Source organism: Dipteris shenzhenensis, chromosome 29, assembly GCF_047967505.1.
Source record: "Dipteris shenzhenensis isolate YYH24624 ecotype China chromosome 29, Dip_SZ_1.0, whole genome shotgun sequence".
In the NCBI taxonomy this organism is placed as follows: domain Eukaryota; kingdom Viridiplantae; phylum Streptophyta; class Polypodiopsida; order Gleicheniales; family Dipteridaceae; genus Dipteris; species Dipteris shenzhenensis.
The window spans coordinates 28,391,270-28,402,397 of NC_141624.1; the positions used below are offsets into that span (position 1 = coordinate 28,391,270).

Below are 11,128 nucleotides of genomic sequence, written 5' to 3' on the forward strand. Positions count from 1 at the left end.
AAGGAAAGAGATCTTGAAGGCAAAAGCTCTCTTGAAGGAATGCAAGAGCTCTCTTGAAGGAAAGAGAGCTTGAAGGTAAAAGCTCTATTGAAGTAAGGCTTGAAGGCAAGAGAGATTTAGGGGCAAGAGAGTAATAAATGGCAGGAGGAGAGTTTGAAGAAGAAATGGCAGCGGCAACAATGAGCAGTAATGACAAAAAACACAAGGTCGTTATTCTAGAATATAAATGCAATGGGTCGATACCAGAGTCATTTAGAGACTCAATTGTCATGACTCTTCTAGCTACTCAAATAAGTGACTTTGCTAGCTACTCTCCTAGTGATTGTAGATTTGCAAAGTTATCTATTAAACTAACAACGGTAATAGTACCCACCAAGTGATGTCTGCATTGGTTCGCACACATCGCTATGTACGAGATGCAACTTCATGGATGCACCAAGGGTCCCGTCCTTGGGAAATGGAAACCTATGCATTTCGCCCAATAAGAATCCCTTGCATACATGGTTTTTAAGCGCATGCATGGATGGAAGATCTACAACCATATCATGTGAATGCATCGTCACCAAACTATTGAAGTTGAGATGTCTAAATCTTGCATGCCATAGATGTGTTTCAAAATTTACAGATTCAACCATGGCATTAGCTTCTATAGCAACTTGTTGTGCATATATGTCAAGATGATATAACCCTCTATCAAGTGTTCTAGTAAGTACAATATAGTTATGATAACCATAAAAAAGAACTCTGAAGCCATGTGTGGAGATGGCTACGATAGAAATCATATTCTCTTTTATACCTGGAACATATTAAACCTCCACAATTCTAATAATATCACTTGACACTATAGTGACAATCACTTGACCAATCCCTTTCACAGGATATGTTGCATTATTTGCACAAGTGACAGTGCACCCCTCTGGAATGCCACTCAAGATGTGAAAGAGATTTTTGCAAGAAGTGATGTGGTTTGAAACACCACTATCAAAGTACCAGTTTAAGGTAGAATCTAAGACTGTAAGGCTGAATCATGTAGAGTAGGATTATAATAACACTCCACAAGAAATGCCCACTCATCATGAGCAAGATTGGCTACCTTTGTATTGCGACATGAGTAGCTGGAGTATTTGTGATAGCTAGAGCTTGCTGCCCTAGCTATCCCTACTTCTTCTTCTCAGAAGCAATATGCTTTTGGTACTTAGAGATGTCATGACCTGGTTTCTTGCAATAATTGCAATGTTTCTCGTTCTTCCCATCAACAAGAGAAGAAGAGGATGAGGTACCAGATGGAGGTTTGGGCTTGCTATAAAATTCCCCCCCTTTCCCTTTGCCCCTATGATTAGTAGCAAAGGCTTGATGTACATGAGTAGAAGTAACCCTATTTTGATGACACTACTCCTTCTGCAGGAGTATGGAAACAAGCTGATCAAAAGAATAGTGGTTGGGGTTACCCATGGCCAGTAGTTTAAGTGTTGTAGAAAATCCGTGATATGAGTCAGGGAATCCATCGAGTGTGGTGGTGGACAAAACCTATGAGTCTGGTACAATCTCATCAACATTGATGAGTTGATCTATGAAGTCCTTGACCAATGTTGAATAGGCATCCATGCTACTCCCTTCCTTCATCTTAGAATTTTCAAGCTTCCTATGCAATAAGCAACTCTTTCCTCATTGTGTATCTGATAACAACTGGCCAGAGTGTCCCATGTAGCCTTGGCAATTTAGCAAGACTAAATGCGAGGTATAACAACTCTCTTGCAATTCATGGCAATCACTACATACTCTTGCAATTCATGGCAATCACTACATATTCTTGTGCATCTCATGGATGCCAACAAATCTATATTGTGTTGGAGGGTCAGCGACATGATTGAGGGAGTAGTGGTGAAGTGGATGCGGTGGTAGCAAATGCCTATGATGAAGAGACAGGCCTAGTCTCTGCCGATCCAGATACAAATTCCCCAAAAGTTTGTGACACCAATAGGTGGCGCACAAAGTATGACCACATGGGATAATAGGTGCCATCAATCTTGTCCTCAGGAGCAAGCATACCAAAAGACTCATGGCTTGCCATTGCAAATGAAAATCCCGAAAATTTTAAAAATAAAAGTGCCCTACAAATGTCACAACCTCAAGGATACAATGCAAAGAGCTGATTGCCCAAGTATTTGACTAGTGCCTACAAATGTCAAACCGAAAGTGATAGCAAATGTCTACAATTGTCAATGCCAAGATAGTTGCTCAAATACTGAGAAAAATGCACAAGTTGTCGTAAAAAATGACTAACAAGAAATCCTTTATCTGTACATAAATTGAACTCCTGAAGGACGGATTGGAATCTGAGGACTACTATTCTTCGTCATCCTTTAATTTAGGCACCATATTGATACCTTATGCAATTGTAGGGAGTACTTCCTTCTTCAACACAACCTTTGGTATCATTTCCAATTTCTTTTTCTTTGGGTGGCTTTGAACCTTAGCATTCCAAGAAGTATTGGATATGGCATGTCTCATCCTTCCGCCTTTAACCAACAAAGGTGATTGAGAAAGCTAGGTCTTGAACAGTGATCCACTATTTTTGTATGCCCAATGGTTGCACTCTTCTCTAATTCACAATTTTTACATGAAATGGTGCTAGATCAAATCCTAATAGGCCTAGATTTTGTACCTAATCTATGAGGGTATGTTCACTCATTGAGTAGTGCTCTAGGTAAATCTTATGCATGAAACTATACCTTCAAGTTCGATACCTTATAATCCACATTTTCAGGTTCTACTTGGTATACAATCGGTTTATCTAAATACTAGTTAATATCTTCCATGGGATCATTGAAATATTTTGGGTCTTTTTCTTTTAAAAGCCATTAACTATCTTCTTTTTGAATTTTGGTGCCATGCTTAATAGTTGGTGTAGTGTAATCTAATTTTGCACTTCTTTGAAGGCTCTAAAAATCTCATTGGAATAGCTTTCAGCTCGCTTTCAGATTCCAAGGGCTTACCTCCAAGTCTAACATGTGGATGTCCTCAAATTTATGTTTTAGACTTCTAATCAGTTGTACTATTGGGCTGCCCTCAATTGTTGGGCTACTCTCAATTGTTGATGGGCATCAATTTAGATGGATAGACCTCATCTGCTCCCTAAAATATGCTTGATCTTGCCATCATAGTTGCTTCCTTGTAGGACTTGCATTTGGCACCTTGGAGTGGGTTACTACTAGAGCATCCACTTTTCCTAGACTTTCCTCCATATCCTCTATTTTCATCAACTTGAGTCTCATGAGGTTCGTTGTAGTGTCAATCAAAGAGGGATTCTTACTAGTTGTTGGTGGTGGCAACTCTTGAATGATGATGGCACCTCCATAAGTACATCACCAATTCAGTTTCACTGATAGTCATTTAGCCACCACACTAAGGTTCAAAACTTCTTAACTCATAATATCTCACTGAGAATTGCTTCTATTTTAGTTCCCCAAGCTTCTTTTGGATGTTGTTTGGGGTCTTTTCCTTTGCAAAGTGCATTAGAATGCTATCTTTAGGACATATGATTGGGAAAGTGTGTCACATCATAAGCGATGAACCAACTAATCACCCTCCTCACAAATGTTCCTACAAAGTGTTGTTTTTTTGCATCATCTCTAAACATGGTGTTGAAGCTACTAGCTTGCTAGCGCATCTCAAACTACAAGACATGGACATCATGATCTTCTATTTCTTGCCTCCGAATTTCATGCTTATCATGGCTATCATGGTCTTATTTTTCTCACCCTCTGAATTTTGTGAACATATACTTCAAACTAGTTCTAGTGGGATGTAATTAATGACTTTGGATCTAGGAGAAGCTAGCATTGTTGGGTCTAGTGGTTGTGGTTATTGTACCATTTGTGGGGTACTTGTTGTTGTTGGTACCAGTTTGCTAGTGGACTTACTTGCTATTGTTATTGTTCTTCATCCTCTTCTTCTTTAGATGGTGATGTTGGTTCTTCTAGTTCTACTTCCAATCTTGTTTCTAGTACTATTTTTGCTTCATCCGATTAAAAAATTGGTGGAAATTAGACATTTCTATTTTTTAATCTATATCTATAAGCGTGGCTAGAGGTTTGTCTTGGGAAGTGAAATCTCTAATTACAAGTAGAGGTTTGATTGTCCTCACTAGTCCCTGTATATCCTAAACCTTTACTATACCTAACGTTTCCCACCGGCCTTGGCCAGTTGCTATGATAACGGGGATTCAAGTTATTTAGACCCCTAACGATAGCCAAAATTTTACAAGATTCAAACCTTTGATTGTGATTGGAGGTTTTTTAGATTGGTCAATCTCACAGCCCTAGAAAGTTTCCAATACCATCACTAGTTCTTCTTAAATTCCTCATTTTTATCATCATAATATCTTCAACTCCATATTTTTCTATTTCAATTTTGATCATTGATCTGGGTTGTGTACTCTTCTCTTAAAAAAATAGATAGGAAATAAGATAATCTTAGTTAAACTATAGAAACTGATACACAAATCTATCACTCATGCTAGTGCAAATAGAATATGTTCTAGTGTGTGGTGTTGCTCTAGCTTAGTTGCAAATGGACTTCAATTTATCTTACAAACAACACATACATGAGAACAACAGAATCTCATGGATATTTAGAGGGATTTTAAAAGAATGCATTGCAACAAAGGCACGAACAAAGAAGTCTCCAAAACATTAAAACACTTCTCCTAGTCAACCCCTTCTTCCTCTACCTAGAATCACAAGAGAACCACTTCTTCCAACCATTGAAGGATGCACAAAATGCATGTAAGTCCATAAGAAATACTGATAAGAAAGACACTTCCCCTAGTCAACCCTTTTTCCTCTACCTAGAATCACACGAGGACCACTTGTTCCAACCATCGAAGGATGCATAGAATGCATGTAAGTCGATAAGAAATACTGATAATCTTCAAGAGAGAATCAGCCACAATGATATGGTAATTAATGAAGGAAGGCTTACATATACTAATTCTAGTTGATGTGTGTCACCACAGATGGATTAAATTCTGACACCCGCTGAAAATTTACTCATGAAGCATAATGGAGAAGTCTTTTTATTTGATGGTTGTTGTTTTACTAAATTAAAAGTGTGATTTGTTGGTTTTTTTATGTTTTGATTTAAAACACATGTTAGTTGGGTCCTTTTAGTCTTTGTTGTTTATGATGTTCTTTGATAATGTAACTTGTAAAATCCATCTCTTACGCCTACTTGTCATTATCCTTTGTTTAGTCTATATTGTTTATGATGTTCTTTGATAATTGTAACTTGTGAAAGTCACATCTTACTCCTCCTTCTCATTGTTCTTTGTTTAGTCTTTGTTGTTTATGACATTCTATGATAAAGTAACTTGTAAAAGTCATATCTTACCCCTCCTTTTCATTTTGGGCCCATGTTAAGTTCCTTTGGCATTTGTTCTTTAGAAGATTCTTATATCAGATATCCATTTTTTAGCCTTGCATGTCATTTTGAGCCCACATTGGGCTTTGCTTGCCTTGACTCTTTTGAATATACTTTAGTATCATAGGTGTCATGGGACCCCCTTTTAAGAATCATGGCAAATGCTGCTAATATTTGTTAATGAAAGTTTGTCTAATTTGGACCTCTTTGTTCGAAAATGCTTGCAATATGCATTGAGGTTATGTAGAGTCTCTCATGTTATTTTGGACTCTCCCCCATCGAAAAAAACAACATGATGATGAAACTCCCATGCTATTCGTGTGCCCACTTCTCAAATCTCCACACCTCAAGTGGTTGATGCCCATGAGGCTGCCAAAAGGCACGTAGGTTGTGAGAAAAGACGTGCAGTGGACAGGAGGAAGGTGTACTCATATCTTCCATGGGCGCTTTTTCCTAGATGCCCCCTCCTTCATGTCCAAGAAGGCATGTGTTTTGCCAAGAAGGCGTGGACTCGAGTTGACATGAGTCAAGGGGGAAGGGAAGAAAGAGCAAGGGAATCATGATATGTAGACCTCCTTTGGTGTTCAAGATTTATATTAGGTTGTTGGGTGACAGAGGCCAAAAGGGAAGCAAAAAATATCTTGGAATTTGGAATAAAAGTATGAGCACCTAGACGAATCTAACAAGGGTGCACAGTGCACGTGGGCACCACTCCATCCTAGTATATGGTGGTGAAGTGGGCATTTTGGATACAAAGGAAAGCACATCATTTTTTAAATGTGTGAAAAGACAATTTTAGTCTTAAAGGTAAACGCGATCTCCATAAGAGGTAAATTTTGAAAGCACAAGTTGATTACCTTTTTTTTTTTAAAATTATCAATGGAAATTCAGAAAGGAGAGTCCAATTCTCCCCTATAGCACTACCTCTAAGGAGGCAAAAGGTATCCAATCAGAATGCAAGACCAAGTAAACTGATTTTGATCCTCTCATGTGCCCCTATTTTCGGCAAGGTCCAGCAACCTTCCGCATCCATGTGGCCCTGATGCTGATAAGTCCACCCTTACCGGATTGCAATGAGAAACAGATCATGTTGAAGCGTGTAGCCTAGTGTAGGGACTTATGAACAACCGGAGCAAGAGCTCATCCATGTTGTCCCGCATCAACCACAGGTCCTAGTAGTAGTAAGGGATAGGGGAAAGGGACACGTGCAAGGAGGTGGGTGAATATATATATATGGGATGCAAAGTAATGGCAATGGACGTGCCGCAAAGCTTGGAAATCTGCAGACACAGAACTAGTCCTGGCCACCTTTCATTGTTTGAAAACAGTAACTTTTTGCGTGCCCGTCATTGATTTCCAGCTAAGGATTTGTTCATTCCAGCTATTTACGCTTCTCTGACATGCCTTCTCAGATTCGTAGACGGGCAGCTGGCTGCCAAATTTTCTTGGCTCTCATTCATTCATCACCTTCCCTCAAATTTGCAGTTGATTCTTCACTCTCATCCAGCCCATTTCCATCCCGCGTACCCATTTTCAGATCCTGCTCCCCCTATCTGTACGACCCATTTCTCAGAAATCGAGCTTCCTCACCTTGCACCTGCAGTTCTTTGTAGTTTCTCTTTATTACTCCGTTTGTTACCTCGTTCGCTTCCCATCATCTGCTCCTCCACCTTTTCTTTGATTTTTTTGATCGCCCTGTGTGTTTGCTGCTGCTTGCTTGCTTCAACTCCTGTTTTCCACTGTTGGCACTGACATTTTCTTAGCGAACATTCGCAGTATGTTGCCGGTTTGAGCACTTGTTTGCCATATACATTGTAGGCATTGAGCTTTTCGTAGCCAATATACCCAGTATGTTAACTTTTTCTTCCTCGACGGAGCCACTGGATTGATCAAGCCATCAACGCATGCCTTTCCTCATGACCGATCTCGCCTTTCTCACCCATCGGTCTTCGGAAGGCTTTAATAAACTTTCTTTCTTTCTTTTCTTTCTAGCTCCTAGCACCTGAATACCCTTCAACTAGGGAATCAGTTCATCGCCTATTCACCGAAATGTGGGATACATCACTCTTGGCGCTGTCTTTGTCCTTGGTTTCGATGCAATCCGTCCTGTTTGGAGCTGCCGTATTCGTCAATTTCTCTGGAGGGCTTTTTGATGCTTGGGATCCTTCTCACATGCAGCTCCTCGACGATGGTCAGCAGCTCCAGCTCCAATTGAATCAGACTTCAGGTAAGGCGTGGTATGCTGCTCTTCTCGACTCCTCATTGCTCAATAAATTTCTTCTCAAGACGGTTCATGAGAGGTGGAGGAGCAGTTACGACTGTTGGCGTTTGGGTTGGCAGGCTGTGGATTGGGCTCGATGAATAGATACATGTTTGGAACCTTTGAAGTCCAGATGAAGGTGATGCCAGGAGACTCGGCAGGCACGGTCACAGCGTTCTATGTAAGCTGTTTGCGACAGTTCGTGGCCACTTGAGAGTTACTGCATGGAACGTCTTTTCAATAATGTTTTCTTCTGTAGATACTGCCTTGACAGCAACTCTCGGCCCTACAGTTGTCCTCTGCAACAGAGAATCGTAACGAGTTGGACTTCGAATTTCTGGGCAACGTAACGGGTGAACCTTACTTGTTACAAACAAACATTTTCACCAACGGACTAGGATACAAAGAGCAGCGAATTTCTTTGTGGTTTGATCCTACAGCGGACTTCCACACCTACTCCATATCTTGGACAGCACAGCAAGTCATGTGAGTAGATTGCTTGATCCTACGTAGATTAGCAGCTTAAGAATTCAGATATATGCTTCGATTCCAATAGGATTTTGATACTAATTATTGTTCTTGCGGCAGATTTTCGGTAGACGGTACTCCGATTCGGATCTATCCAAACAATGAGGCCTCGGGCCAGCCATACATACTAGACAAGCAGCCTATGGGCGCTTTCTTCAGTCTATGGGATGGAGACGATTGGGCAACGCGCGGAGGGCTTATCAAAATCAACTGGACAGATGCCCCATTCTTTGCTAATTACCAGAATTTTCGAGCAAATGCATGCATTTTTACTGGGTCGTCATCCTGCACGGAGAATCAAAACGCGGTGGTTACCCAGGCGACGGCTGTAGATTTGAGTAAGCTGCAATGGGTTGAAGGCAATTTTATGGCATACAATTACTGCGCCGACAAAGCCAGATATCCAGTGGCGCCAGCAGAATGCACTCCTATGTTTGAGAGCCAGGAAACCATCAGACGGAACAATGCTAGAAAGTTTTTAGAACAGTGAGTTTAATCATTGTAACATTACATTGGAATTGCCCATTTCAGATCATCGAGTCGCAAATTGAACGAAATGATAGTGCATACTATGTCTGCGTGCCTGCGTGCCAGAGTTCTTTTAGAATAGGATAGCGACACTACACCGGCATGGACATTGCTATTCCTGTTCAGATCTTTAGAGTCGTAAATTGCATGGAAAAGATCACGCAAAGTAACCAAGCTACAGTGTTGTTTTAGACCGTTCAACCACACGGATCTCATTTTATCAACCGCATTGTGTATATGTGTGAAAACTCGAGGGAACTCTTTTGTTGACGGGCAATCTTATGACATAGAAGAAGGCCTTCAGCTTAATATTGTTTACTTAGAACTCACCTTCAGAGCTGTAGGTGTATTGACTTCTGTCGGTTACATTGTGTAAAAATAGACATTGTAGCACTCAAACAACACTTGCTAACAATTGCTCTGTTTTTAAACTCCATCTATACTGCATCTATACTATATACAATTGGAGCTCACTTTTAGTCCCTTTACACACCAAAGGGTGCCCAACATCAATAGAAAGCCACCATTTGAGGTTTGGATGGGCATCTCTTTACACATACAGTGCCCAAGCTTAGACCTTTTAATCCGACGTGGAGTCCACGTCATGCCCTGAGAAAGGCCTTCCTTGGGCAGCTTGGCTGCCCACCTATGGGCAAGGCTGGATTCAGCCCATCACCATCACGATTTGGGTCCCCCAGCTCCACACCCATCCGGGCCCTCGTTTTTACGAAAGGGGTTTGTACTTGGGTGGTGTAAAAGGGGTGTCCATCCGTGGGCATCTATTTTTTAATGATCTCACAATGGGCAGTCGGTGTGTAAGGGGGGGTGCACATTCCAACTCGTCCATGAATGTTTTTGCGTGGCCACACTTTGGGCACCCTTTGACGGTGTGTAAACAACCTTAGACTCCATCTATACTATATAAAATTGCCGTTCTTTTCTTTCTATAAAACTTAATGGGCTCTTTTTACACTCGTCACTTTCACAAAGCCCCCAAAAATGAGTGTTGTTATAGTGAGTGCTCAAGCCAAGGTCGAAGACATCACATGTGATAATCTTACCCGAGATCTTTTGAACTTGCCTTACCTCTAGGTTCAACAAGCACTTCTATGAAAGCCACCAATCAACTTGGAAGTGGAAAATGCAAACCATTCTAGAGTTGAGTGATTTATGGGTGATTGTGTGGTACTGAGGTAGCTCCAACTCTTTCAAAGGATTGTAAGGTTTCTCCATGATTAGTTGTTGCAACTGTGCAGTATTTCAACTTTGAAATAGTGCTCATTACTACCTAAGTATTCATTTGCCTCAATCTAAGAGTCGCTATTTAATCTTGAGAGGGACTAAAGGTGCCAAGGAGGTTTGGAAACACAATCAAGGATTTGTATGAGACTAAGAATGCCTCATGAATTGTCACTTTTTACCCTTAGTGAGCATCGTTGAGCATGTTGACAAACTGAGGAAGCCCATTGGCAACTCGAAGCTATTGGACCTCAGCTAGTCCCTAAGAATCCATTGGCCTTTCTCATGAAAAACTGAAAGGTTGTAGATGTTAAAGTTTTGCATTTCACAATGAGTGAGGGTGTTATTGTGGGTGTACGTACGTGGAGATGATAATATATACCTATTCATGTGGAGGCCTAGTTAGGCTAGCTATGATGGCAATCCATGTTGGCTAGTAGGGCCAAGTTGGGGCCTAGTTTGGCTCCCAACCCGTCGGTTTACTTGATGTGACTAGTCAGGTCAACTTGACCTAACTTGACCTTGGTTGGGTCGAGGTAGTTGACCTACTAGGTCAAGTCAGCAGATCAGGGCCAACCTACGAGTCAATGCATATGGCTAGTCCCTAATCAATCCATATGGCTAGTCCCTACTGGTCAACTAGGCTTGCTCTAAGTACTGACTAGCAAGCTGGCCCTGACTTGACCACTAGTTGAGGGCTATGAAAGGTAGCCCGAATGACCAAAGAATGCTATTCATTGGGATGCATCCATATAAATAACTAAGTGGGAGATAGTTTAGGGATTTCGTAGCCTTGAACTATCACCCACTTTGCTAGTTTAGTTATTTATATGCCTCTTTCTTCTTCGCTCTTTGTGGCTCACCAAGGGCTTCTCTTAGAGAATTCTTCCATAATTGAATTCCTCGGGTTCAGGTTGTTCCCTTGATATTAGACACTTGATATTCTCTCTCTCTCTCTCTCTCTCTGTGTGTATATATCTATCTATCTATCTATCTTTATAGATGTACAACTATACAAACCTAGCAAGGAGTCATTTTCAAAAAAGATCACGGACTCAAATATGATTTTCCTCAAAAGGTTTTCCCGCTTTTACGAATCAAAGATTCAAGGTTGTCAATAGGGTGAATGTAGATGGTCACTGGCAAAAGATG

At 40.9% G+C, this 11,128-nt stretch overlaps 1 protein-coding gene across 1 annotated transcript; it reads left to right on the plus strand.

The window, feature by feature from the left end:
- The first annotated feature begins 7,328 nt into the window (after positions 1 to 7,328).
- On the plus strand, positions 7,329 to 8,699 carry LOC147882673 (putative xyloglucan endotransglucosylase/hydrolase protein 7). The gene is made up of 4 exons (XM_087400472.1): positions 7,329 to 7,648; positions 7,762 to 7,862; positions 7,974 to 8,167; positions 8,270 to 8,699. The coding sequence occupies exons 1-4, from the start codon at positions 7,471 to 7,473 to the stop codon at positions 8,697 to 8,699; spliced, it is 903 nt and encodes a 300-aa protein (XP_087256598.1). The 5' UTR covers positions 7,329 to 7,470.
- Positions 8,700 to 11,128: the final 2,429 nt, after the last annotated feature.

Bases quoted from the DNA above. Each gene is read 5' to 3' on its own strand.
- LOC147882673 (XM_087400472.1), top strand. From the start codon at position 7,471: ATGTGGGATACATCACTCTTGGCGCTGTCTTTGTCCTTGGTTTCGATG. The intron at 7,649-7,761 runs GTAAGGCGTGGT...TTGGGTTGGCAG, and splicing joins CCAATTGAATCAGACTTCAG to GCTGTGGATTGGGCTCGATG. The intron at 7,863-7,973 runs GTAAGCTGTTTG...TCGGCCCTACAG, and splicing joins GCACGGTCACAGCGTTCTAT to TTGTCCTCTGCAACAGAGAA.